Source organism: Meyerozyma guilliermondii, genomic scaffold (assembly GCF_000149425.1).
Source record: "Meyerozyma guilliermondii ATCC 6260 scaffold_7 genomic scaffold, whole genome shotgun sequence".
Taxonomy (NCBI): Eukaryota; Fungi; Ascomycota; class Pichiomycetes; order Serinales; family Debaryomycetaceae; genus Meyerozyma; species Meyerozyma guilliermondii.
The window spans coordinates 254,828-281,226 of record NW_001809794.1 but is presented as its reverse complement, the minus strand read 5'-3'; the positions used below and the strand labels follow the sequence as shown (position 1 = coordinate 281,226).

Below are 26,399 nucleotides of genomic sequence, written 5' to 3'. Positions count from 1 at the left end.
TTAAATTATGTTGCAATCACCAACTCAAATGTGGGGTATCGGCTGCGAAATTCGCAACCGATTTTCGCAACCGATTGCCCGATTCGGGTCCTGCACCACAGTGCTACAAAACCGCGCGCGTCTGCCTTCTTATCAAATTATTTCTTGCCGATCGCTTCATGTCCCTCAAAGCCGCCAACACAAAATACCTCCAATATCTCGTGGCGTATCCGCTCTTGACCAAATCTGTGACCGCGGGGGTTCTTGCAGGGTTAAATGAGACAATTTCCACCGGGCTTTCAGGAGAGTACCGTGAAACCACCATCGCTGGACGCAAGGTGAAACATGTTTTCAGTCCGAAAATCTTGACTATGATAGTCTATGGCGCTTTAATCGTCACCCCGATCTCGCACAACATGTACGCGGTCTTGAATCAAGTTTTCAAGGGCCCCAACTTGTCGAAGAAAATGAAGATTCTTCAGATTTTGACGTCGTTGTCCACTATTACGCCCACATTGGCGGCTATATTTACTGCGTGGGTGTCAATTATCAACGTTTATCGGCCACCAAAAGACTTAGCCATCGATCCAGTGACCGAGCTCAAGAAGATCGCAACCATTGTGAAGGGAGGTTTGAAGAACGGATACAAACGGGTCCTCAAGACGTCGTTGGTCACGTCGGGTATTCTGTTGGTGATTGCACAATCGTTTATTCCTCCTCAATTGTGGGTGGTATTCTTCAACTTGGTATACTTTTTTATGGGAACGTACCAGAACACCAAATTGAAGTTACAGACCAGAAATTTGAAGGAAAAGAAGGACGAGTAGAAAGGCGGCAGCTTAGCACTGTTATGAATAGTCGTCTAACTATTATGAATAGATTATAGTGAACCGGATAAAGTTTAGGTACCCGGTGAATATGCAGTACGCTTACTGATCGTCAGCAACTAGCAAACGAGAAGTCTTTTCGTATAGTCCTCAATACACTAAACCACCATATTAGTGCATTGCAATTGACCCGGGAATGTTGCACAGATCCATAAACGGTGGAATCCAAAGAGCCGTAGCCACTCAATTAGCTTTTTCGAGAACAATGATCACTGCTCAAGCTGTTGCCTACTCCAAATATGGGGAACCAAAAGATGTCTTGTTCACTCACAAGTACGAGATTGACGACGATAATGTTCCTTCGGACTCAATTGTGGTCAAAACTTTAGGATCCCCCGTCAATCCATCGGATATCAACCAAGTTCAAGGTGTGTATCCTTCAAGACCAGAGTTGACAAAAGAGCTTGGAACTTCAGAACCAGCTGCTGTGGGAGGAAACGAGGGATTGTTTGAGGTGATCAAGGTCGGTAGCGGCGTATCTCAGTTTAAAGTGGGAGACTGGTGTGTTCCTACCTCCGTCAATTTTGGAACCTGGAGAACCCATGCTTTGTGTGCCTCTGAAAAAATGACCAAATTGAACAATCCCACCCAAAGCAAGAACGCTGGTAAGAAACACTCGTTGACAGTGGACCAGGGAGCCACCATCAGCGTCAATCCTTTGACAGCATTACTCATGTTGACCCACTATGTAAAGTTGCAACCTGGTAAGGATTGGGTGGTTCAAAACGGAGCCAATTCTGCCGTGGGTAAATTTGTATCGCAGATTGCAAAGATCCTTGGCATCAACTTGATAGGGGTTGTTCGTGACAGGGACAATTTACAAGCATTGGTTGACGAATTGCAACAAGAATACGGAGCAGATAAGGTGATTACAGAAGAGCAAAATGAGCTGCGTGATTTCTCCAACGAAGTCAAATCATGGGTCAAGGAAACTGGCGGCGATGTCAAGCTTGCATTGAACTGTGTGGGTGGAAAAAATGCCACGGCATTGGCCCGGAAACTTGGCCAAGATGGGTTGATGTTGACCTACGGAGGAATGTCTTTCCAACCGGTTATCATTCCCACCGCAGTGCACATTTTCAAAAATGTCACCAGCAGCGGATTCTGGGTTACGGCATTGTTGAAAAACGACCCTGAGTTGAAAAAGAGATCTTTGGACCAAATTGTAGAATGGTACGAAAATGGTCAATTGAAGGTTGCAAAGTCAAATGAGGTCAAGTTTGACGGCAGCGATCTCGCTAAAGTCTATACAGATGCCGTTGCAAACTCCAAACAAGGAAAGCAATTGATCGTATATTAAGTACTATTTGAACTGATATTCAAATCCTAACTTGTTGTAGTCCTGCACAGATTTCCGCTTCCGGCAAAAATGTGCTCGGAGATCCCCGAGAGGGTTGCATGGTACAGTGGTATGCCGAGTACAGCCTTGGATCGGCAAAAGGGCTTGAAAAGCATATAAAGTGAAAACTTTCCGTCCCTAGATCATTTTGAAGTGGTTGTGGAACTCAATTCCTAATCTTTTGTTTTTAGTGACCTTATCTACTTGTTTCAGATTCTCAGCTGGAAAAGAAATTTTCACTCTTATCGGCAGCGACGGTTTGCACCTATTTTTATTTTTTTTCATCGCCGTTAATTTTTGGACTTGCGTTTTGATCTGTCGTTTTCACCGATAACAGTAAACGTGGGGTACGTCAGTGAATATCAAGAGTGATCCTGGAATCATTAATATCGAGAATTAATATACTAGTAATAGCTCAAACCTTAATTACAGTGAGACTACCACATTATATAAAGACAAAGACTGTCAGGAAAAAGATCAGAAAAGACCTAAGATTGACAGGAAATTGCCAAAACTACAAAGATAACTAAAGGTTGAATTAATATCAAAAGTTCCTCATAAAAACTCCGAAGTATTTTACCTATCATCATGTCAAGATCGATTTCGTCAACAAAAGTGCTCCTAGGCTCAGACCTCGTGCCAGCCACCATCATATTTTCCATAGAGTCAGGCAAAATTCTTCACATCGAAAACCGCGTGGTTGATGAAGATGATCCCATATTACGTCTCTACAATGTTCTCAGACCAGACCACAGAAATGTTTCTCCTTTGGTGGTGATGCCAGGAATTGTCGATGCTCATGTTCATCTCAACGAGCCTGGAAGAACTGAATGGGAAGGTTTTGCTACTGGCACCAAAGCCGCAGCGTCTGGAGGTGTAACCACAGTAATTGATATGCCGTTAAATGCCATTCCTCCCACCACTACGGTTGCAAATTTCAATCTCAAAATCAATGCTGCTCGTGGACAAACCTGGGTGGATGTCGGATTTTGGGGTGGTTTGATTCCCACTAATGTTGACCATCTAATTCCATTGATTTCCATGGGTGTTCGTGGTTTCAAAGCATTTATGATCGATAGTGGTGTGGACGAATTTCCAGCCATTACCCCAAAACATATCATGAAAGCCATGGCCAAAGTTCGTGGTCTTCCTACTCTTCTTATGTTCCATGCCGAAATGCAACCTCACAGACGCCATGGACCTGCTTTTTCGGTGCACGAAGTCGAGGGAAGAACTCCAAAGTTAGTAGCCAACGAAGAACACGCAAAATTCCACGCCGAGTTTCTGTTGGAACTGGACGAAGACGATGAGTATGAGCAGACCCTGGACGAAACACCTGTGTTATCGGACGTGCAACAAGTAACCGAGGAAATTGATGACATAGACCTTGGTATGTCTGCATCGTTTATCAATAGAGCTCCACAAGGAGTCGTCAAAATCTTGGCTTCGGAGAACAAAGGAAGACACCAGCAAGACCACGAAAATTGTAAGTTACCTCACAATCATGCTGGGTCCATCAACCACTCGGTATTATCTGATGAACAGGCTCGAGCATTAGCCAAATCTCCATACTTGGTTGGTTCCGAGCCAATCTTTGGAAAATACGCAAAAATGGCCCACCATAACTACCACGAAGAGTTAGACGAAGAATACGAAAGAGAGTCTCCATTCAACAGAAAAGACTATAGAGATCTCAAAAACGACTCGACAATTGACACACCTCTCCTACTTGCTCAGCAAGATGATTCGATGCTCGCAGACATCGACCCCACTACTTATGCTGCATTTTTGGCTTCTCGTCCTGACAACTTTGAGACCACTGCTATCGCTGAAATCGTCAATTGTTCGCTTAAAGAGCCCACTGTTCCAATGCATATAGTGCATTTGGCTACACACGAGGCCATTCCTTTATTGAGGGCCGCAAAGGCTCGCAACTTGCCTATTTCTGCAGAGACATGCTTCCACTACTTGTCTCTCACTGCAGAAAAAATATCGAATTGCTCAACTCATTTCAAGTGCTGCCCACCCATTAGAACCGACTCTAACAGAAAACTATTGTGGAACGCATTGCGCAGAGGAATCATCTCGACTGTGGTGTCGGATCATTCTCCATGTACACCAGACTTGAAGGGCTTGGAAAGAGGTGATTTTTTCTCGGCATGGGGTGGTATTTCGTCAGTTGGGTTTGGACTTCCCATTCTTTACACAGAGGGCCAGAAATTGTCTCCACCAATTACTCTCGCAGAAATCAGCACTTGGTGCTCGTGGAACACTTCCAAGCAGGTTGGGCTCTCGCACAGGAAAGGAAAGATTGCAGTTGGATACGACGCCGATTTCTTGATTTTCAATCCAGAAGAATCTTATATTGTCAAGAACGACGAGGTGTACTTCAAAAACAAGCTTACGGCGTATGATGGTATGAAATTCCAGGGTAGAGTTACCGAAACCATTGTGCGTGGTAACCCGGTGTATGCTTTTAGCAAAGGGCATTCGGATATTCCTATGGGAACTCTTTTGCTTGAACCCAGAATAGACTAGCCAACATCTTTTATATTTTGAAATCAAACCTAATCATAAAGTTTAGTAAGTCCAGCTTTATATCTCTTTTCATACAATCCTAACGCTTTGATAGGGAACAAAAACCGATAAGATGGGTATTCAATGGCACAACTGTGATTGAAGACACCTTCTGCGCTTTCAAACTTCCACTCACCAGTAGGTAATTGCCTATCCATCAACAATTTTATTCCCTTTTCAATTGGTTTTTGATCAGGATAATCTGCCAAGATTAACCCAATAAGCGCCCAAGCAGTCTGCACCACCAATGACTTCTCAGAATTGACATAAGTATGGGTTTCACAAGACTTCATTGACTCACCCCAACCACCATCTTCTCTTTGTCTTGAGATCAAAAACTCACATCCCAACTTTACGCTTTTCGAAGTGTTATAACTTTGACCAACGGTGTAGAATGCTTCAAGGGCAAACATGGAGGCATAGGTGAAGCACACACCCCAGCATCCGTACCAAGAACCGTCAGGGTTTTGAGCAGAAACAATGTATTTCACAGCATTTTCAATAGCAAACTTGACCTGATCTGTTTTATAATCTGGGTAGTATTTTGCAAAATATGTCAAACCGAGTACAACGGAATCCGTGCACTCAACATATGGATACTCCACCATAATATTGTTGAAGACCTCAGCTGGGTTGAGCTTTTCGAGCAATGGTGTTGCTCTGATGACTTCATAGGCAGCAAAAGATCCAGGTTCAATGCTGGCACGATTTTGCAATCTAAGCAACAAATCAATGGCCATGTACAAGTTTTCATCGGGAATTTTGTCTTTCATATCGGCGAAAGTTGGATGATTTTTGACCATGATAATCGCCTTTAATGCTTCTGCAGTACAGTCACTGACCGTATAACCTTGTGTTTTGGTACTAAAGGGCCAACCTCCTTTCCGTTTATCTCTGAAACTGCCTTCCGCACACTCGCTATCAAACTGAGACCGAACAAGAAACATGAACCCTCTGCGAATCATATCGTGAAATTTGGGCTTTTCAGCAAGTCCCGCCATGAAAAGGTACTGAATCATGAACGCCACGTCCCAAACCTGGACTCCGTTGGTCCCCATAGCCGTCATTCCTTCGGGTCCATGGAAAATGGAATCATTCATTCTATCGACATACCGAGAGAAAGCATGCGATTCGGGACCCTCATGGACATAACATGTCATCATATCGAATGCAAAACTAAGAGGAGCAATGGTAAGATAGTCGGTGTTGTAACAGTCTTTTTGAATCAACTCGTATACTCGTTCATTGGTCTTCTTCAACAACCAATTTGGACGAATATACTTTTCATACTTGGCAATGATGTAGTTTGCAACGTCTAAAACCTTTGTATGAGGGTAATACAAATCGACACCACACACAGTGTTTCTATGCTTGGAAAAATCGATAGTCTCATATGGTTGAACATAAATTTCCGATCTGATGGCTTTCAAGAGCGGATCCAATTCACGCTGAATTCTGTTGGCTGCAAGGTAACTCAAGGGCAAGTAGATTGCCCTGGTATGAACCCACCATCTACCTGGGTGGATGGGGAACTCGTAGGGAAGCATCCACATTTCTGGCGGTGTAGGATTGACACCTTCCCATTCATACAAGCTGAGAAGAGCAAGAAACGACTTTCCCCAATGGGGGTTTACCAACGCACCTCCGAGCCTATGTAACGTTTTTCTGGCCTTGACTAATACGGGGTGGTCGGCATCCATACCCAAAAGTCTCAACACGACGTAGTTCATAGTGGTTCCAAAAGCTGTAGATTTGTCTTCCGTATGAAGCCCCCATCCACCATCGACAGGGTGGGCATAGTTGACGAGAAATCTAGAAAGTTCAATACGAAAAGGCTCGGGGATCTCAGTCTTGGTGAAATAGTTGGCGATGACAACACCTGGGGTAATGAACATGGGTCCCTTATATTGACAAGGAAATATCCCACAAGGTTCTTGTAACAACTGAAAAAAGTCTGCACCCTTCTCGGCCGCTTGCAATGGAGAAGTAATGGTTTCCGGTTTTGGAGTCGGAAAACCATCCACCTTTAGAAGGTGCTTGACATAGTTTGATTGTGGAGATTGGGCGCTTTCTGCCTCAGACAAATAGTGCCAAGTTTCACGGCCCAACTCGTCTGTCTTAAGCCTCCATCTTGTGGGGTCTGTACGCTTTAGGCCGATTTTTTCCGAGTATAACATTTTATAGTTTTCGATTGCAAAACCGACTACTCGTATAATCGGTGCGACATCTTGGAACATCGTATACAAGACCTGGGGTCGTGCGCGCATCTCATCGAAAAAACCAATCGTCGATACCAGTCTACTTACACACGATCCACAGAATGGGCAAGAGAAAAGCTCCTGTTGGTGAGGTACCCAAGGACACAGCAGCTCCTGCGCATTTCGAGACCGAGGAGAACCACAATATTTCTTCATCTGGACTCTCGGACGACTCAGAAGATGAAGCTGAAGAAGTGGAAACTCAGGAAACCGAATCGAAACAACCTCCAAAAAAGAAGACCAAAAAACAGCTTTCTGCCGAGGATGTACAAATAGCGAGAGAAACCGCAGAGCTCTTCAAATCCAATATTTTCAAGCTTCAAATTGAAGAACTTCTTAAAGAAGTCAAGCTAAAAGATTCTCACATCACCCGACTCGAAAAGGTGCTCCACCGCCTCCATGGCTTAATAGAACAGATAACCCCCATTGAAAACCAGACCCTTGCTCAGGCGGAAAGCCACTTCAACCATAAGAAAACCGTGATTCCATTTCCTGACCCCAAACCCACCTCGCTAAACTACACCTTTGGCTACCTTCCACCGCAAGATATATCATTAGTAGGATCATTTGGATTAAAAGCTGCCATCAACGAACGCAGTCCAACGGCCATAGATGTTGCATTGACCATGCCTCAAGAGTTGTTTCAACCAAAAGATTACTTGAATTATCGTGCTCTTTATAAAAGAGCATTCTACATTGCATATGTGGCAGAACACCTCATCCCATTGTCAAAGAAAAACAACCTTCCCTTAAAGATAACATACGAGTTCTTCAACGATGACATCCTCAACCCTGTCTTACGTATTGAAAGCATCAAGACTGACGCCGAAGAGGACCTCGACTTCCACGATACTGGTTTCTATATTAATATTTTGGTTGGATTTCCCTTCGGTATTTTTGACTCCAAGAAATTAAGCCATGACAGAAACTGCATCAGAGTCCAGTCGGACGACGAGCTTCCGCCCACACCGCTCTATAATTCTTCCATTCTTTCCATGACAGCATACGACCATTACCTCAAATATCTTTACACCAACAAAAAAGCGGCTGAGGCATTTAAAGATGCTTGTATTCTTGGTCGCTTATGGTTGAGCCAAAGAGGTATGAGTTCGGCCTTGAGCGATGGAGGATTTGGCCATTTCGAGTTTGCAGTTCTTATGGCTGCTCTTCTCACGGGTGGAGGAACCAACGGAAACAAGATACTTCTTCAAGGTTTCTCGTCTTACCAACTTTTCAAAGGTACCATCAACTATCTTGCGTCCATGGATTTATCCAAGGGATATCTCTCGCTTTCAAGTGCAGTGGACGTAGGTTCCAGTTCCAAATATGTTGCTGACTCGGAATACGATTACCCAGCTATAGTAGACCGTTACCTGAAGCTCAATATTCTTTGGAAAATGACCCAATCGTCGTACGAAAGATTACAATTTCATGCGAGGGAAACCCTTATTCTTTTGAACGACGTTGTCAAAGACCGGTTTGATCCCATCTTGCTTCAAAAATCCAACATCGACGACTTGCAATTCGACTTGGTTTTGCGAGTGTCGATTCCAGAGGAGGTCCAGGACTCTTTTGGTCCTCTTGAAAAGATCACATATTTGACATTTGAGGCGTATATCAAGGAAAAGGTGTATCGGATTTTGGTCAAGGCACTTGGAGCTAGAGCAAACCTCATTTATACCAAGATGAAAACCAAGAACTCAAAACCTTTCCAAATCTACAAAAGGAAACCTTCGTCAAATACCGTCAGTGAGTTGGAAATAGGTATTAAAATAAACCCCGAAGAAAGTGAGAAACTAGTCACCAGGGGCCCAGCGGAAGACGACCCAGAAGGTGAGCTGTTTAGATCTTTCTGGGGTTCCAAATCATCTCTTCGTCGGTTTAAAGACGGTTCTATTCAGTATTGTGTTGTGTGGAACATTGGGTCTGAACCTCTTGCTACTTCAATCGTCAAGTACATTTTGGATATGCATTTGGTTGAAGGCATTTCCCAACATGTCGAATGTGCTGCTTCCGAATTCAATGCATTGTTGCCTACTCCCTTATTACCTGCTGCTAATAACCAGGCTCCAACTAATTTATCAGGGTTCATTAATCTTGCAAGCTCATTTGAGCGACTTACGAAAAATATTAGCGACTTAAGCTTGCCGTTGGGTGTCAAGGCGATTTCTCCCGCTTCACCAGCTTTGAGATTCAGTTCCTTGTTGCAGCCTGTTCCCTTCGCAATTGCCAGCCCGGACTTTTGGAATGATGTAGTCCTTCAATTCGAGACTTCCACCAGATGGCCCGACGAATTGGCGGCACTTGAGAAAACCAAAACTGCATTTTTGCTCAAGATTCAAAAGGAACTCGCCGACACCGCTTATGAGTCTCACATTGTCAAGGATGATTCTATTCCCTTTAACGAAAATGTAACGACACTTCATGTTCTTACACCAGAAGGATTTGGATTTCGAATCAGAGTTTTGACCGAGCGGGATGAAATCTTATACTTGCGTGCCGTGGAGAATGCAGACAGACGGAAGCCAATTGCCCATGATGTATACTTGAAGTTCAATAGGCACTATCTTGGGTGTGTCAAGCATACTAGAACGGTATCCACGTTGGCTCACCACTATCCATTCTATTCCTCAACAGTGAGGTTGTTCAAGTACTGGTTGGACTCGCAACTTATATTACAGCACATATCTGAGGAGCTCGTGGAGTTACTTGTGCTCAAGGTGTTCATCGATTCGGCTCCATACTCCACTCCCAACTCAGTTATTGCAGGGTTTTTACAAGTCTTGTCATTCTTATCGTCGTGGAACTGGCGAGACGATCCACTCATTTTGGATTTGGTGAAGAAACTGGACTTGGAAGATAGTCTGTTGAAAGGCTCTGACAAACTCACTACTCAGGCGCATCAAGTGATTGTTCTGAATTTTGACAAGATCAGAAAGAGCGACCCAACGGGGATCAAGACACAGTTTTTCGTAGCATCCAAAGATGATCCTTCGGGAATTTTGTGGTCCAATGGGTTGACGCTTCCGATTGCTGGGCGTATTACTGCCCTTAGTCGTCTAGCATTGAAGGTCTTTTTGGACAAGGGAATCAATAAGGCAAACTTGGACTTGGTATTTGTTCCTGGATTGAGTGACTTTGATTTTGTTCTCAATTTGAAATCAACAGACTTATCTAAGGATATGGGAGTGCTCAAGGGACGTGCTTTCAAGAACTTGATTGGAGTTGAGACCTCTTTTCCAGAAGATATAACTTCAAAGGTGAGTCTCCCTCAAATACTTGTTGAAGAGCTCAATAAGAAATATGGCAATGTAGCCATCTTCTTTGCTCGAAAATGCAACTTGCAAGACAAGAGTGTGATTGGAGGATTGTTTTTGCCCAACATTCTCACACCAAAAAAATTCAAGGTAACCGTTGGTATTAATGTCAAACCTATAAGCAAGGAAGAAATCATCATCAACAAAAGTGCTATTTTTGACGAAGTGTCGTCATTGGCAGGTGATCTTCTTGTGCTGATTAATAGAAAAGGGACTCAATCCCAAACATAGACGATAATAGACAATTTTTTCTACAAGCTTACAGAATATTTCTCCACAATCGCATTCGCGCGACTTCAATCTCAACTGACAATTTATTTTTAGACAAAGGTTGAAATATATGAATCTTTGATAGCAAAGCCGCCTTTGTCCATGAACACACTTGATCTCCTGGCTGAAATCAGGGGGTTTCAAAACCAAAAATTTCCCAATGACGAACAAACGCGATCTACAAATGCCGAATCGCTCTACAAGCAAAAGAAGCTATTTCTTCGTGATATACGCCAGAGCTTTCTGGCACTAGGTTACATACTACTCGGCATCATGTATCTTCGAGATAACTCACTTGTGTTGCTCGTGGTCAAATTTAACATGCATTATAGGGTTTCTCTCTGCCGAGGAAATGGCAAAGAAACCAGTACTGATGAAGCAATGATGATCGGACAGCGCACCATTGCCACATACCTATTCAGCTTGGCGTATCACTTGATCTTTGGTGTCTTCAAAACATACACAAATGACCATCTTTTGCATGGTTCATTGACTCTTCAATTCATCGGCGAATCGCCGGCAAGTTCCAGATTTGAGCTCATTTTTTACGATATCATAACTTTTGCTGTAATATGGATCTATTTCATCTTGATGTGTCAGGTAGAAGATCCGGATATAGTACAACCTGTTCAAAAGGAAGTGTCTTCTGAAGAAAATGACCAGCTCCGTGAACGATTGAACGGCAATGGATTTACAGGAAACGTCTTTCTTATGGAAATACGACCTCTAGAAGCCATGAAAGCGCAACAAAAAGCATACGTGGATTACAATATGCGACAAACCTCGGTATTTGATCAGATGGGCGATGTGGTGTAGTCAGCCTAAGTTCTTGCACAAATTAAAACTAACAAAATGGACAACAATTCAAGATGAAACTTTTCGAGGATGTTTTAAGGGGTTTCTTGTAACTGGAAATCTCTACTCCAATATCTTTACTGGACAATGGCTCCCCTCTGGCTGCTTCTATAGCTGTCTATGGCTGCAACCATCGGGTATTGTGCAGGAATTTACTTGCGGAACAGAAAAAAATTCATCCTCATCGCTGCTTCAAGATGTCCAACATCGTTGGTATTGAGTACAATCGTGTAACTAACACCACCTCGACCGACTTTCCCGGTCATAGTTCCAACGAGGATCATTCGTGGGACATCGAAAAGTTCAAAGATAACTTTGAAATCAACATTTCTCACTTGACTGAGAGAACCGCCAACTTCGATTTGATCAACATTGACACTTCCGTGGCTAATGCTTTCCGCCGTATTATGATATCGGAGGTCCCCTCTGTTGCGGCTGAGTCGGTGTATATTTTTAACAACACTTCGGTGATCCAAGATGAAGTTTTGGCTCATAGAATTGGACTCATTCCTTTGAAGGTTGACCCCGATTTGTTGTCATGGGTCGACCCTGCTCAAGACGAGAAAGAGAAGTTTACCGACGAGAATACCATTGTGTTGTCGTTGGACATTGCATGTACCAAGAATCCTCATCCACCTGCTGGTTCTACAGACCCTAAAGATTTGTACAGAAACGCCCATGTCTATGCCAGAGATTTGAAATTCGAGCCACAAGGACGTCAAGTTGACTTGTTCAAAAACAACCCAGTAGTACCAACGGATCCAGATATTTTGATTGCAAAGTTACGGCCTGGACAAGAAATTTCTTTGAGGGCTCATTGTATATTAGGAATTGGCAGTGATCATGCCAAATTCTCCCCCGTTTCTACTGCTTCATACAGATTGATGTCAGACATCAAAATCACCGAGCCTATAACCGGTGAACTGGCCAAAAGGTTCCAAAAATGCTTCCCATCGGGTGTTATTGGCATAGAAAATGACACTGCATTCGTAAAGGATGCTCGTAAAGATACTGTTTCTCGAGAAGTTTTGAGACATGAAGAGTTTAATGGCAAGGTCAAGTTGGGCCGAATCAGAGACCACTTCATTTTCAATGTGGAATCTACTGGAGCCATGCCTCCGGAAGAAATCTTCTTCAAGTCGGTGAGAGTGTTGAAGAACAAGGCTGACTACTTGCGCAACTGTCCTATTGGACAATAAAACAATTGTATCATAGATAATGAAGAGGTATAGAATAAACGAGTTAGCATTACCAACTGGCTATATATGCTGAGATTAAACCAATTGTTTTCTTGCTCCACGGAAGAACAATTGCACCACGGTAATTTGCAAGAATGCCATTCCCACCATCAACAACACCTCGAAAATAGAAAAGTAGTAGATTCTCGACTCTGTCGACTTGACAGTCGCATGGTTTCTGTTATTTCTTGTTTTGTAATACTGCAATGTTCTTTGAAGGTTGTCCAATTGCTCATCGATTTTCTCCACCGTAGAGAGCATATTACCAACATGCTGGAGTGGCTTGGCATTGGGCTGGTCTGGCAAGTTGGCTCTGAAGTCAGTGTGGTCATTTTCAGCAAATGTGATTTCAAAATCAATCACTTTTTCAGCAAACGTAGACATGCCATTGGCGAAACACACCTCGTATTCTCCAGTTATATCGGCAAGAATGACAAATTCTCCCTGTCTTTTCTTCTCTCCCAGGTCGATCACCTCTCCTCTTGGGTTTTTGATGGTATAGTCAATGTCAAAAGCTCCCCCACTTTGAACGGCGAAGTAGTAACTGATGGACGTTTTTGGTTTTTCAATCAAAATGTAGTAGCATTGAGTTTCTTGAGCTCCAAGGGCAAATGTGAGAGCCGAGGCCGAAGCTACCAGGATAAAGGCGAAGAGCCCAACAAGAACTCTTTCAAGACCAGAGAAACCAGCAAGCATCACAGAAGTATTCGTCGTGGTGATTTGAGTTTTCAGACGTGTCGTTTCGCGCATTGGTCACGTGCATGGGTTTTCAGTGCGTTACTATATACATACATACACCACTTATACCATGTTGACCATCTTTCCGGCCTTGTCGAAACCAATGGCCCGGTCCTTCTTTCTGTCTCTGCGTGACGCACCATACCTGAAACCAACATTACCAGACTGGGCGTGGGTGAACTTGAAAACTGCACTATCGCCTTGCTTCTGTTTGCCAATTAACACCTCATTTGTTCTGGTATTGGAGTTAGCAGTGGTATCTTTGAATTCGGTCAAGTTGTCCAACGTCTGCTGGGCTGGTTCCAAGCCAAAAATCTCTGCTGCATCTACAGGTCCGAAAGGCTCCGACTCGGAAATGGTTAAGAACCGTTGATGCAATGTTCTTTGTGGGGTAGGAATTTCCGTCAAGTTTTCAGCGTCTACTGGTGGTTCAAAGAGAGGAAACATCTTGTACATGACACTGGCAAACTTTTCCATGTCTTGGGAGATTTTGTTCTGAGTTAGTAAAACATCTCGTTGCATATGGGTGTTCAGGGTGCTATTGCTAACCATGGGGTTGTCTTCAAGACTAATCGAAAATTTTAAAAGCAATCTCATCATAATCCCAAATCATAAAATACTTACTTCTTTCTTCCATCCTCGTTCAATTTCTTGTAATCGAACAATCGCTTCCACTCGTTCCAATTTTATACCATACTTGTGTGCGATTTCTTGGATGTGAGCACCTTGTTGAACTTGTTGATATATGGTGTCTTTCAACTCATTAGATATCATAAGCGCCGTCTTACAGTATGGGTTCTGGGGGAACGGCTGCAATGAAGGGTCTCTTCTAGTGTTTCCCATTCTTCTATCGTTATTCGTTTCCGGTTTACTGGGATCCACCACAGTGTTTCCATCAGGAACAATGTAATTGGGTTTGTGATTTTGTGGGGGGTAGTAATACTTGTTTCTGTAGTACTCTCCCCTGACGTTTCTGGGGCCCAACCAAGCCTTCAAGTGTCTTTGAAAGAAACTAGAGTGGTCTTTGGTCGGGTGGGTTTTGTCTGCGAGCTGAGGTTGGTATGTTTGAGGATATGCGGGGCGTCTTTTGAGGGTTCTTATGGCTAATACGGTGCCTGAGTTTACATTGTGCGGCCTCAAACCCCCACTAAATGGGTTGGCTGTTCGAAACATCGTGGCAATTCAACACAGCTAACGTTAACCAGAAGAAATTTTCGACAAACTTGCACCGGCTACACCCGCAGTGGTTGGGCACCCATTGCACCGACAAATAGTTTCATCTCCTACCTGCAGTCAGGTAAACATAGATCACTACCACGGGTTATAGACCAACCTAAACCAAAATTTTGAAGAGTTTAGACGAGTAAGAGGCAGTTTTCCCTACCATGGAGAACCTCTACTCTACATTCAAAAAGTTGAGGGACCGTATCTCTCCTACTAAGGGCGATAAAAACGCGTTGGCTTTATCATCAACATCTCGAAAACGTAAAATTGCAAGCAGTGAAGACAATCCTTTCAATGACAAAACAGGAACTGAACTCAAACGTGCAAAGGCTGAAAGCGCTTCCAAGAAACAGGCCACCAACTTCATTCGAACTAGAAATTTGCTGCGATCTATGACGAAACTCAAACCAGAATTGCCAGAAGAAACGGTTCATGAGCCAGATCTAAAGGCTAAAAAAGAGGAGATAGAAGTCGTCGACGAAACCGCCGAGGCTGCTAATACCTCAGGACTTCCTGACGATGACGAAGTTCCCTTGGAAGTGCTTGAAGATATGCATAAACTTGTCGAGCGGTTCCCAGTGTTATCCACCGATTACCGCCTAATAGATAAAATTGGAGAAGGGACGTTTTCCACTGTGTACAAAGCAGAAGCTTTGAACGGGACCGTCAAGTTGGGCTCTGACGTTTGGAAGTCTCCTCCATTGAAGAGAGGGTTGGTCAATGAGAAGACCAAGAAGAACAAGAATCCCGTTGTCGCTCTCAAACAGATTTACGTAACGTCATCTCCCAGCCGTATTCATAACGAGTTGAACTTGCTATACATGCTCTCCGGAAACTCACACGTGGCTCCACTCTTGGATGTTCTTAGATACCAAGACCAGGTGGTGGCTATATTACCCTTCTACAAGCATTCCGATTTCCGTGATTTCTACCGCGACTTACCCATAAAAGGCATCAAAAAATACATGTGGGAGTTACTTCAATCACTAGAATTCATCCACGACAAGGGCATTATTCACCGAGATCTCAAGCCGACCAACTTTTTGTATGATCCATTTAAAGGCAAGGGTGTTCTTGTCGACTTTGGTTTAGCCGAGCAAGTGAACACAGCGTCCCAAGGGAAAAACACTAATGTTTGTCCTTGCTTGAGCACGGACCGCCCCATCAGCAGGTCCCACTCGCGGAGGCTCAATGTCAAAGCAGCATACCCCAAACAGGATCAACGGCCTCCCAGACGTGCTAATAGAGCAGGCACCAGAGGTTTTAGGGCCCCAGAGGTGCTTTTCAAGTGCACCAATCAAAATACTAAGCTTGATATATGGTCGGCAGGTGTCATTGGACTCTCGTTACTATCAAGAAAGTTTCCCTTTTTCAATTCTCCCGACGATATCGATGCATTAATGGAAATAACTCTCGTCTTTGGGTTGGAAAAGGTTCAAAAATGTGCTGAGCTTCATGGGTGTGGTCTTGAGATCTCACTTGCCGATGGAAGCTCATTGGGTGATGGCAATATAGTACAAATGCTTTCTGAAATATTGCGATACGAATGGATCAATGACAGCTTACCAGAAGACAGTGTGGTGAAGGACACGTTAAAGGTGTTCAATGATGCTGGCGATGGGTTGGCCAAACCGCGTGCCGGAGGTGATGGTGAGGAGTTTGAAAAAGATCTCGAAAATTATCAAGATCACAAGCATTTGCTCCAATTGTTACATGGATGCTTTCATATGGATCCATCCAAGCGGTTTTCAGCCAAGGAAGCTCTCAAGCAGCCATTTTTCCATGAATTGTCGAAAGATGACGACGATGAAGTACTACTTGACTAAAGGCGGTAGAATAAATAATTTGCATAAATATTGCTGGTATTGCATAGCTATATAGTTACAATTCATTAAAGGATTCCTCATCATCACCTTCATCACCAAATGAGTATGCGCGTGGACGTTTTCGAGACTCTCGAGGATCAGACGATACTGGGCTCGTCAGTTTATATTTTGTGCGCTTCGGAGCTTCAAGACTTTTGTTCCATTTTCTGTTCATCTCAGAAATGAGTTGATTTTGGTGATTCAAAGTAGAAAGGATTGGGGCATCAGAGAAAGAATCTCTCAATGCTGATTTCTTATCCGCAAACCGTTTTGCCTCCTTGTTGATAATTTGTGTTGGAGATGGAATGAGTTCGAGTTGAATGTCTTTCGAGTATATCTTTTTCTTCAAAAGAAGCGACTGTGATATATTAGTCTTGGAGCTTTTAACCTTTTTGGACGGCGTCAGTGAGTCATTCGAAAGAAGCGAAAGGGGAGAAGGTGTGTTGTCTTCATGTTTTACTTCGGCTTTTGGAGGTATCGGCGATTTGGTGACATTTTGGATGGGAGGGTTGGAGAACTGAAACTGGAAATCACGTTTTATAGGATCGGAACGAGACTCAAAACTGTCCTTTCGGCGTCTTATTTTCTTTGCTAGTAGCTGCGGCCCATGAGCCGGCAAGGTGGTGGGTTTGTCTATTTCTGAGTCTTCATCTGAGAATACCGCACTGGTACTAAAATGGCCCTTGAACTTGAATTTTCCTCGTGACAAAACCGTGGGTTCCTTGCTAGTATTGGTGATGGAGGTTAAGCTGGTGGTGCTGTTATTTCGTGTTAGGGGACGTACGTCGTCAAGGGAAATGATGGAGTTTCTGGGAGAGTCTAGACTTACAACAGATTGATGATTGGAGCCTGTGGAGTTCACAGAAGAGGATCTCTGTTTGGGAATCTGACCATGTAACGGTGGCTTGATTATGCGAGGACTTGGAGTGGTGCTTGGTAAGATTTCGGGACTCATGGGGTTACTTCTATCCCCGAAAAAAGTCGATGACATGACTTGATTTTTGTGGAGAAGTGAAACAGAGTTATCAGTTTTAGTGGTATTGCAGCGGTGCTTTTTAGCAGCGAAATTTTCAAGCTGTGCCCTTTGGGACCAGAAAAATGGTCAAATCAAGAATTGCCCAGTTTGTTATGGTGAAGTAAAACTGGCTTGGAGGCAACAAACGGAGATTTTGGTGCCAGATATAATCGCTTGTAGTACGGAGCGGTCTCTAAATAGGCTTCTTGTACACTCTGGGGGAAAACGTCGACTGTGATGTAAACATTCAACAAGTGGTTTCCGCGATGAGTTTCGATATGATGTAATCTGCGCGCAGTAGTTATGCCCCACAATGAGGAAGTTAGAGGACGATGAGTATGAGAGTTATACTATTTAAATAACTCAAATCAAGTTGAGATTTTCTTTGTAAAGTTTTCTATGTGTTTGTTTTGTCTTCAGTAAATATGTTCCTATCCTTAGATAGATATTATTGTTCTTGATCAGTTTCTATATCACCGTAATCTAATGCAGGATTCCCGTAACTTCTGCGACAATTTATTACGAGCGTTTTGCAGTCAATGCAGTGCGCCAAAGTAAAAATGAAAAGTTTTAGAAGTAGGGGATACTTTCACCATAAGAGTGATTAATTCAATGTTTTTTGGCACTACATTTTCAAATTACTTAAAAGTTGCAAAATTTCAAAATCGTGGAAATTCACGATTATTAATTTTATATATAGAAATGAAAATGCAGGCACGGCGCCCAAAGGGCGCACATGATGCTGCAATTGGAGCTAATTTAAAAGGCTCATGCCGAGGCATGCTTTCTAAATCCTCTTGCCCAATCTTTACAAGTCGCAGCGATGTGGCTGACGACTGCATAGTGCCACGCTACAGAATGCCACTCCTCGTTATCGCGCTTATCGCAAGGTTTTCTTTCGTGCGACGAAAATTCTGTGCACAACTGCACGTTTCATCACCAGATCGTCTAAGTGCGATATTTGAACCTAGCATCCTATTGTTTCGTGTTGTCAGCAAGTAGCTAGAATCTCGCCTCTCTATTATGAGCTACGAGACCAATTTACCTCCTCCCATCGAGGCGCCGAATTTGTCAGAGTCGCCCAATGCCATTCAAAGAGGTCGTAAATACTCGGTTTCCGAGGCTCTCACAAACTCGTTTTCCATGAGTCCCAGCCCGTTTGACTTTGGAGGCAGAAGCTATGTATTTTCTGGCGGAATATCATCGAGCCATCGTCAAAACTCCAACACCATAAACTCACCCACGGTCAAATCCGGAGTTCAAGTCCACGAGCAAACAGCCAATTTGGCGAACATAGGAGTCACCGAAGATGACAATGGAACCGAAGAAGACGACTCTGCAAATTACGATCTGAACTCAAATATAGATGGTGACTCAGGGTATTTGGGCACCTCCCCACCAATTCCTATAGAGGGAAGCTTTGCCACAACAAGAACAAGATCCAACACACGAGCAAGTAGCTCAGCAAGTGTGACTCCATTGATATCCAAATCCTACCGCAGGTATACCGACGAACCTCAATCTGAAATTTTCACTGATTATGATGACATTAAAGACGACCCACAACCCAGTAGATTGCATCAGATCGTCCTCAAGCCTCTCAATTACCTTCCAGCAGTGTTTTTGGGGACTCTTTTGAACATTTTGGATGGGTTATCATATGGCATGATTATGTTTCCTGTGAGTGAAACTCTTTTCTCGTCATTGGGGACCGGTTGGATTGTCGATGTTTTACGTTTCTTGTATCGTTTCGCAACTCGTCTACTCTCTAGGCGGTTCAGCATTCAAGTCTGGAATAGGCTCAGAGATGATCGAAGTTACACCTTTCTTCCACACAATGGCATACTCTATCATGAACGAAATGAAGGGCGCTCCAGACAACGCAGTCATTGCGACCACCATTGTTGCATTTGCAATGCTGTCGATCGTGACTGGCATCGTTTTTTTCTCGTTGGGAAAACTCAAACTAGGAAAACTAGTTGGATTCTTTCCTAGGCATATTCTTGTGGGCTGCATTGGAGGTGTCGGTTTTTTCTTGATCATGACAGGAATAGAAGTCTCTTCGAGGTTGGAAGGTGGCATGGAATTCACTGTGCCAGCTTTGAAGTACCTCTTTTCCAATCATGTAACTCTTCTTCAATGGACTATACCACTTGCATTGGCCATCTTTCTTATCATCTTGCAGCATCGATTCCACAACTCATTACTTGTTCCATTGTTTTTCATTTGTGTGTTTGCTATTTTCCACTTGATCGTCAAATTTATCCCAAAATACAACTTGAAGATGGTGCGGGATTCAGGATGGGTATTTCCCGCAGTAGAGGATAACCAGCCTTGGTATGCATTCTACGAACTTTACAAATTTCAGTTGGTGGATTGGTGGGCTATCTCGAAGCAGTTTCCTTCCATGCTTGCCCTTACCTTCTTTGGAATCTTACATGTACCAATCAACGTACCTGCTCTTGCAGTTACGGTGGGCATGGACCAATGCGATGTCGATCGAGAGCTTGTGGCTCATGGGTACTCCAATGCTATTTCGGGCTTGGTAGGCTCGATACAGAACTACTTGGTGTACACCAACTCAGTTTTATTCATAAGGGCAGGCGCTGATGATAGAGTTGCAGGTGTTCTTCTTGCGATTGCAACTGGGGCGGTTATGGTTGCTGGCCCAGTGGTAATTGGTTACATTCCTGTCTGCGTTGTGGGCTCGTTGATCTATTTACTTGGATACGAGCTACTTAAGGAAGCATTGTACGATACTTGGGGAAGACTTCGAAGAATTGAGTACACAACAATTGCTATAATTGTTTTGGTAATGGGAGTTTGGGACTTTGTATATGGAGTCTTGGTTGGTATTTTGCTTGCATGTCTCTTGTATGTCGTTGAGGCAGCTCAAAGACCGGTTATACGTGGGATATACACTGGTGTTGTCGCCCGTTCAACTGTGTTGAGGCACCCAAAACAGCAAGAATTCTTGAAAGACGTCGGCGACCAAATTTGTGTTGTGAAACTAGAAGGTTCAGTATTTTTTGGTTCAATTGGTGGGGTTGAAAGCGAGATCAGAAAGCGATTTGAAGGCGAAAGCTTCAAGGAAACCCCTATCAAATTTTTGATTTTGGATATGAAAGGAGTAGCGTCGATTGACTTTTCCGCTGCGGAAGGATTCCGTCGTATTTTAAATTTGACTACTGAAAAAGGGACCCAATTGGTGATTTCATCAGTAGAGGAAAACGATAGCATAGTTGTGGCATTACGAGACGCTGGACTTTGGGAAAAGCCAACTGACATGCCAATCCAATTGTTCAATACGTTGAACTATGCATTGGAATGGTGTGAAAACTCATTCTTGGCTATGTACAAGCTGGTTAAGAAGGAACAAAGAATACCAATCAATCCAGCATTGGGAATGCTGACATACGAAAGGCACAAGTCCATCTCACCAACCAATACGGGCATCAATAAGCTGTTGATGGGTCAGGCGGTAGGAATGACATATGGAACTCCTAGGACTAACCAAGTGTACCAAGCGGCAACTCGTACGGTCAACGATGAGCAAAAGATCCAAAACAAGTATTTTGGAAGTCAAGACAGTACGTTCAAAAAGCAGCCTTTACCGTTGCTCATGCTCACATTTCTGGGATTGTCGAATATGGACGAAAAGTTCTGGTCCCTATTAGCATCCTATTTTGTCAAGGAAACCATACCAGAAGATATAACTTTCTACGATACTGCCAAAGATAGTCCATCGTTTTTCTTAGTGGAGTCAGGACTTATCAGATCGGTATGTAAATTTGAAAGTGACGATAGAGAACTTCACTCTTCGATCTTGCCCTTGACCGCTTTCGGAGACCTCTATCATAAAGGATCACAGTTCAGAGACATGGCCTACACTACAGTCAATTACACAGTCACTTGGAGATTGACAGAAAAGAAGCTTGCGGAATTGATGAAAGCTCCCGGGGGTGAAGCGCTTTACAATGAGCTACTCAAAATCCAAATCAAGCTTGTGCGCGAAAGATTTGATACCATGACCGCAAACTTGGTGATTTCTGCTTAGTTTAGGCAATTGACATTCTCCCCGGCTCGTACCCCAGCCACACCCAGCCGTTCACCAGTTGCTGCACGTGACTTGTCGATAAGGAATTCGTGACTGGCGTGCAGGGAAATTATCTTCTTAGGGGCTGGTGTATCTCAATTACTATTCGCTACATTACACAATGGTTTCTACGAAATATATACTTGCTGCATCGCTCCTTTCGTCCTCGGCTTTTGGCTTGAGCTTGTTACCGGCTATTGAAAAATACAGTCTGAGAGTTTCTTCTTACTTTGAGTTGGATTTCAAGCCTGAAAGCAATGGACCGGAAATCATCTACATGTTTCCAGACAACCCTGAGCAGAAGCCGATTCCCGGAGACTCACCGCTTTTTCAATGTGAAGCAACTTCACCCCAACTTTTGACGTTGGAACTGGTTTCCATTGACCCCAACCCTCCAGTCAAGGGACAGAATTTGACGTTTGTGGCAAAGGGAGTTTTGGCTAAAGAGGTAGGAGAAGGGGCCTATGTGGACGTGGATGTCAGATACGGGTTCATTCGTCTTATCCATCAAAGATTCGACATTTGTGAGGAAATTACTAAGGTTGATTTGGAGTGCCCTATTGAAAAGGGTAAGCAAGTTATCAAGAAAGAGGTGGCCATTCCCGAGGAGGTGCCTCCAGGAAAGTACACGGTGATTGCCAAGGCTTTTACTGCCGATGACGAGTTTATTACTTGTTTAGGAGCAGTGATAGAATTTCCTCCCAACTAGACACAATGTCTCACGCGGCTATCTCTTTAGGAATTTTTTGGTGCTAGAACAACGAGGCTTCTACAGCTAAGTCATGACCGAGCATTGTTTCAATAGACTAATACAATGGTACTGATTTCTCCCCTCTAGTATAATACGGTGTACTGGGCGTGCTCCGGTGCGCAGACCTCTTCTTGGCGATATAAATTGTGATCTCGGCTATCTATAAGTGGTTCGGTCATCTGAAAGAATATCATGAACTTTGAAGACTACTTCTCGGTTCAAATCTTCTTTATAATCCTCCGAGAAACGTTGGAGACCGCTATAGTGATTTCGGTTCTTCTTTCGTTCATCAATCAAAGAAGCCAAGAAGCAAATGACCGAGGAAATTCTGCTAATGAAGCTGCTCATACTCGAGGATTGCGGGTCCAGGTATGGGCCGGGGCCTTAATGGGATTTGTTGTGTGTTTTGCCATCGGAGTGGCATTTGTGGTTGCATTTTATGTCATTGGAGAGAACTACTGGCTGTATGCTGAAAGACTCTGGGAGGGTATTTTCTCGCTTCTTTCGAGTATAATAATCACAGTGATGGGTATCGGATTGCTACGTATAAACCGCGTGATGAAAGTTAAGTGGTTTGCTAAGTTGGGTGATGCCTTTGATCTGCATTCGCACGGTAGAGGCCATAAAAAGAAGTACTTTCTTGCATTATTACCATTTATAACCACACTCAGAGAAGGCTTGGAGGCCGTGGTATTCGTGGGTGGAATTGGTCTTTCGCTGCCAGTTTCTTCCATCCCATTTTCCATTCTCAGTGGAATCTGTGTGGGATCCACAATCGGTTACACTTTGTACAAAGGAGGCAACAAGCTTTCTCTCCAATACTTCCTCATCTTGCTGACCTGCTTTTTGTACATAGTTCTGGCAGGGCTTATGAGTAGAGGAGTATGGTTTTTGGAACTCGAGCTGTATGTGAGAAAATGTGGAGGACTCGACGTTAGCGAAACAGGTAGTGGACCTGGATCTTATGATCCTGCTACAAGCGTGTGGCATGTCAATTGCTGTAACGGACTCACAGATGGCTGGTGGATGGTTTTAAATGCTCTTGTTGGCTGGACCAATTCCGCAACTTATGGCAGCGTAGGTGCTTATTGTGCCTATTGGATATTGGTCATTTCATGGCTTGAGATCCGCTTGTACGAAGAGCATCATGGACTCTTACCCTTTGTTCCTGTGCGTTGGCAGTTGAAGCGTATCAGAAAAAAAATCAAATTATACGAAGCCCGGGCCAAACATGGCGCTGCAATAGAGGCTGAAACAGAGGCAGAATTACTCATGGAATAATTCTATGAAAATAGCAGAAAAAGACATTGCATTAAAAAATTGCATTGGGTTATAGATCCAGCCGGTGTTTGTATATATAGGGCTTATCTTCATACTTTGCATAAACTTAATTAGATTGTCTTTACCGCTGTACCTACTTGGCGCGACATGCCAATTGCAGGTGCCAAATTCTCCGCCGTGACGGCGCGCGACTTTTTTAAGATCTACTTAGCTACTGAAGTTTGTTTTTAACTGTCTTTCAAACATAATTTGTCCACAATCACGCTTGTACACTGAGCTTGTATCCACTAAGGTGTATTCAGCCAACAATAAGCATCTAATATTGTGCAAGCACATCTAACAAAGTGTTTCGTCATCTCTTTGGACAAATTTCACATCGAAGATTTTTGGTGGATTTTGTTTATTCGAGTATTGAACCGAAAACGAACCGGTACCGTCACTAATAATCCCGTACAGGTGACACTGTCTGTTTTTTTTTTTTGGCAAAATCTGACTATCTTGGCTTGCATTTCAGCACATCCACCTACATTAACTAGCATCACAAGCGAAAAAATTCTCGGTGCAACTCACTAATCAGCAGTTCTTCATCCACAAATCATCTGTTACACAGCAGCACATTTCCCTCGCCACCCTAACAATATCTTTATCGGCACTGGCTTTTATCGCTACTTCTACACACTACCCCGCTTTTCACTTTTTCCATGTTAGAGCCGCCCCAGATACACAGGAAGCTTTCATCATCTTCCACTGCCTCGTCCAACCCGTCACAATATTCCAGTGCATCGGTCTTGATAAGTCCAGGTGAAGGAATGTCATCAACAGTGCTTCAGTCGATAAAAAATAGCGAGGCCAATAAAGACTTCGATCCCAATGCGTTATTCGTTGAGACTCACAGGAAGCGTAAAAAGCAGAAAGAACCGCTTCTTCCCGGGACATTTTTAAACTCTGCATTTGCTTCAGAATCGAGTTTCGCCTCAGACACCAGCTTCGAGGACGTTTTGACATCGGAGGACGATACCACCTTTTACGATCAGTATGACGATATGAATAACGATGAAGAGCCAGAGGACGATGACACCGAGACAGAAGATATAGAAGATGAAGATTCTCCGTCTTCAACATTCAACACGGAGTATTATGGTTATGGCGATGACTCAGATCTTCTTCCTCCATCTCCCCCTCGTTCTCCCCCACAAGACATTGACCCCGAAAAGTTGTATGGACTATATGATTTCTCCGGTCCGGATCCACTGCATTGCACATTGATGCGCGACGAGCCGGTGAACTTGCTAAATGACCTGGATGACTACTGGTGGTTGATACGGAAACTAACGAAACAAGAAAGAGTTATACTTCGAAATAAGAGAAACAGGGTCCTAGATCCCGATTGTCCCAGCGAGACCGAATCAATGTTGTCTGACCACGAAGATGAAGGAAAAGTTGGATTTGTTCCGGCTGAGTGTCTTGAGACTTATGGCGAGCGTTTGGCGAGACTTAATTGTTTCAAGAACGAAGAATTAGAGAAGTTCGCCGACCCATTGACCGAGGAAGACTTGGCTATAAGCAGCGAAATACGACGTCATTTGGAAGACAGTGATACAAGAATTGGCTCGGCGCCTCCTGATGGGGATATAACAAATCCCATTTCGATCAATAGTCAGGATCTGTTCGACTCTTCCATGGCTAATGGAAGCATGTCTAGTATTGGTCGTGCCAGCAGTCTTCGACTGGGAAATAGCAGACGCAGAAACAAATCTGTGACTTTTCAGTCTCTGGATTTGCTCAATCTTGACGAAGATGAAGCAGAAACAGATCATGAGTTTGCTGAGCCATATGTTACCACAATAACCAAGGACGAATTGTACGAATATCAACCTCCACAAGAGGACGAAAAGCGATCTGAGGTTCTTAGTGACATTGCCGATGGGCCGTTGGTTGTATCTAAGAGCCGCAAGGATAAGGGTAGCAGCTCCAACGGCAATCAGAATCTCGTCTCGGAGAATGAAGTGTATCCTGAACCACAATCCGAATTCACGAAAGAGAATATTGATCATCGATCAGTTGATCAAAATGTACTTTACGAGCCGCCTGTTAGTCTCTTCAAGCCGCAGGCCACAGTGGATCAAACTTCAATTGGCTCGTATTCACCAGACACTCCTCGAGCAGATCACGGAAGATTTGAGGACGATAACTTGGCTACCCTTAGTCGTTCGGTTATAATAGATCGATTGAACCAAGTCACCACCGATATTGAATGTCTCAACTTTGACGACTATGGCTATTATGATAAACTCGATGACGATGAGGACGATATGGCCCAGCATGGGTCAATGGACTCGGTTGGACGCCGAGATAATGATGAAAACGTGTCTACTACACCACTCACCAGTGTCAATTCCTTCAACAATAGCAATATAACCACTACAGATCTGGCTGAAAAACGAAAATCGAGAGCTGTGCATGAAATGTTCGTACCAATACTTGGAAGATTTGACGAGTTGGCAGAAAGATTGGCCGAACTCGAAAGTATGTTTTGAGCATAACCAGAAAATGAAGATTTGTGGAAATTTGGATGTTTACCACGTATTCATTAAATTAGCCATCCAAAAGATGTATCCATGTGTACCGTAATCTTCATACATCTTTTCTCTGAAAAATTACTAAACTTCTACACCCCACCGGTTTCCCTGCACACTCTTCATCGCACAC

The 26,399-nt window shown here is 43.6% G+C and overlaps 18 protein-coding genes across 18 annotated transcripts; 12 read left to right on the top strand and 6 right to left on the bottom strand. All coding sequences in view use genetic code 12, as the record gives it.

The window, feature by feature from the left end:
• Window positions 1-158: 158 nt before the first annotated feature.
• PGUG_05323 (uncharacterized protein) lies at window positions 159-806 on the top strand (the record flags this gene model as incomplete). Its single annotated transcript, XM_001482253.1, has 1 exon — window positions 159-806. The coding sequence occupies one exon, from the start codon at window positions 159-161 to the stop codon at window positions 804-806; it is 648 nt and encodes a 215-aa protein (XP_001482303.2).
• Window positions 807-1,002: 196 nt separating this feature from the next.
• On the top strand, window positions 1,003-2,166 carry ETR1 (Etr1p; the record flags this gene model as incomplete). Its single annotated transcript, XM_001482252.1, has 1 exon — window positions 1,003-2,166. The coding sequence occupies one exon, from the start codon at window positions 1,003-1,005 to the stop codon at window positions 2,164-2,166; it is 1,164 nt and encodes a 387-aa protein (XP_001482302.2).
• A 627-nt stretch (window positions 2,167-2,793) lies between these two features.
• On the top strand, window positions 2,794-4,743 carry DAL1 (allantoinase; the record flags this gene model as incomplete). Its single annotated transcript, XM_001482251.1, has 1 exon — window positions 2,794-4,743. The coding sequence occupies one exon, from the start codon at window positions 2,794-2,796 to the stop codon at window positions 4,741-4,743; it is 1,950 nt and encodes a 649-aa protein (XP_001482301.2).
• On the bottom strand, window positions 3,009-3,335 carry PGUG_05321 (uncharacterized protein; the record flags this gene model as incomplete). Its single annotated transcript, XM_001482250.1, has 1 exon — window positions 3,009-3,335. One exon carries the CDS (start codon window positions 3,333-3,335, stop codon window positions 3,009-3,011), a length of 327 nt encoding a protein of 108 aa, XP_001482300.1.
• A 29-nt stretch (window positions 4,744-4,772) lies between the features above and the next one.
• ERG7 (lanosterol synthase) lies at window positions 4,773-7,196 on the bottom strand (the record flags this gene model as incomplete). Its single annotated transcript, XM_001482248.1, has 1 exon — window positions 4,773-7,196. One exon carries the CDS (start codon window positions 7,194-7,196, stop codon window positions 4,773-4,775), a length of 2,424 nt encoding a protein of 807 aa, XP_001482298.2.
• UTP22 (rRNA-processing protein) lies at window positions 7,103-10,588 on the top strand (the record flags this gene model as incomplete). Its single annotated transcript, XM_001482249.1, has 1 exon — window positions 7,103-10,588. One exon carries the CDS (start codon window positions 7,103-7,105, stop codon window positions 10,586-10,588), a length of 3,486 nt encoding a protein of 1,161 aa, XP_001482299.2.
• Window positions 10,589-10,729: 141 nt separating this feature from the next.
• Window positions 10,730-11,443, top strand: PGUG_05317 (uncharacterized protein; the record flags this gene model as incomplete). Its single annotated transcript, XM_001482247.1, has 1 exon — window positions 10,730-11,443. The coding sequence occupies one exon, from the start codon at window positions 10,730-10,732 to the stop codon at window positions 11,441-11,443; it is 714 nt and encodes a 237-aa protein (XP_001482297.2).
• A 236-nt stretch (window positions 11,444-11,679) lies between these two features.
• On the top strand, window positions 11,680-12,681 carry RPC40 (DNA-directed RNA polymerase core subunit; the record flags this gene model as incomplete). Its single annotated transcript, XM_001482246.1, has 1 exon — window positions 11,680-12,681. The coding sequence occupies one exon, from the start codon at window positions 11,680-11,682 to the stop codon at window positions 12,679-12,681; it is 1,002 nt and encodes a 333-aa protein (XP_001482296.2).
• Window positions 12,682-12,747: 66 nt separating this feature from the next.
• Window positions 12,748-13,593, top strand: PGUG_05314 (uncharacterized protein; the record flags this gene model as incomplete). The annotated part of the gene is made up of 1 exon (XM_001482245.1): window positions 12,748-13,593. One exon carries the CDS (start codon window positions 12,748-12,750, stop codon window positions 13,591-13,593), a length of 846 nt encoding a protein of 281 aa, XP_001482295.2.
• On the bottom strand, window positions 12,757-13,470 carry PGUG_05315 (uncharacterized protein; the record flags this gene model as incomplete). Its single annotated transcript, XM_001482244.1, has 1 exon — window positions 12,757-13,470. The coding sequence occupies one exon, from the start codon at window positions 13,468-13,470 to the stop codon at window positions 12,757-12,759; it is 714 nt and encodes a 237-aa protein (XP_001482294.2).
• Window positions 13,522-14,058, bottom strand: PGUG_05313 (mitochondrial 37S ribosomal protein mS45; the record flags this gene model as incomplete). Its single annotated transcript, XM_001482243.1, has 1 exon — window positions 13,522-14,058. One exon carries the CDS (start codon window positions 14,056-14,058, stop codon window positions 13,522-13,524), a length of 537 nt encoding a protein of 178 aa, XP_001482293.2.
• Window positions 14,059-14,067: 9 nt separating this feature from the next.
• On the bottom strand, window positions 14,068-14,631 carry PGUG_05312 (mitochondrial 37S ribosomal protein mS45; the record flags this gene model as incomplete). Its single annotated transcript, XM_001482242.1, has 1 exon — window positions 14,068-14,631. One exon carries the CDS (start codon window positions 14,629-14,631, stop codon window positions 14,068-14,070), a length of 564 nt encoding a protein of 187 aa, XP_001482292.1.
• Window positions 14,632-14,843: 212 nt separating this feature from the next.
• On the top strand, window positions 14,844-16,508 carry CDC7 (serine/threonine protein kinase; the record flags this gene model as incomplete). The annotated part of the gene is made up of 1 exon (XM_001482241.1): window positions 14,844-16,508. The coding sequence occupies one exon, from the start codon at window positions 14,844-14,846 to the stop codon at window positions 16,506-16,508; it is 1,665 nt and encodes a 554-aa protein (XP_001482291.2).
• Window positions 16,509-16,563: 55 nt separating this feature from the next.
• On the bottom strand, window positions 16,564-17,538 carry PGUG_05310 (uncharacterized protein; the record flags this gene model as incomplete). The annotated part of the gene is made up of 1 exon (XM_001482240.1): window positions 16,564-17,538. One exon carries the CDS (start codon window positions 17,536-17,538, stop codon window positions 16,564-16,566), a length of 975 nt encoding a protein of 324 aa, XP_001482290.2.
• Window positions 17,539-19,288: 1,750 nt separating this feature from the next.
• On the top strand, window positions 19,289-21,619 carry PGUG_05309 (uncharacterized protein; the record flags this gene model as incomplete). The annotated part of the gene is made up of 1 exon (XM_001482239.1): window positions 19,289-21,619. The coding sequence occupies one exon, from the start codon at window positions 19,289-19,291 to the stop codon at window positions 21,617-21,619; it is 2,331 nt and encodes a 776-aa protein (XP_001482289.2).
• A 160-nt stretch (window positions 21,620-21,779) lies between these two features.
• PGUG_05308 (sterol transporter) lies at window positions 21,780-22,367 on the top strand (the record flags this gene model as incomplete). The annotated part of the gene is made up of 1 exon (XM_001482238.1): window positions 21,780-22,367. The coding sequence occupies one exon, from the start codon at window positions 21,780-21,782 to the stop codon at window positions 22,365-22,367; it is 588 nt and encodes a 195-aa protein (XP_001482288.2).
• A 234-nt stretch (window positions 22,368-22,601) lies between these two features.
• On the top strand, window positions 22,602-23,690 carry FTH2 (Fth2p; the record flags this gene model as incomplete). Its single annotated transcript, XM_001482237.1, has 1 exon — window positions 22,602-23,690. The coding sequence occupies one exon, from the start codon at window positions 22,602-22,604 to the stop codon at window positions 23,688-23,690; it is 1,089 nt and encodes a 362-aa protein (XP_001482287.2).
• A 701-nt stretch (window positions 23,691-24,391) lies between these two features.
• On the top strand, window positions 24,392-26,227 carry BUD14 (protein phosphatase regulator; the record flags this gene model as incomplete). Its single annotated transcript, XM_001482236.1, has 1 exon — window positions 24,392-26,227. One exon carries the CDS (start codon window positions 24,392-24,394, stop codon window positions 26,225-26,227), a length of 1,836 nt encoding a protein of 611 aa, XP_001482286.2.
• Between the last annotated feature and the right edge of the window lie 172 nt (window positions 26,228-26,399).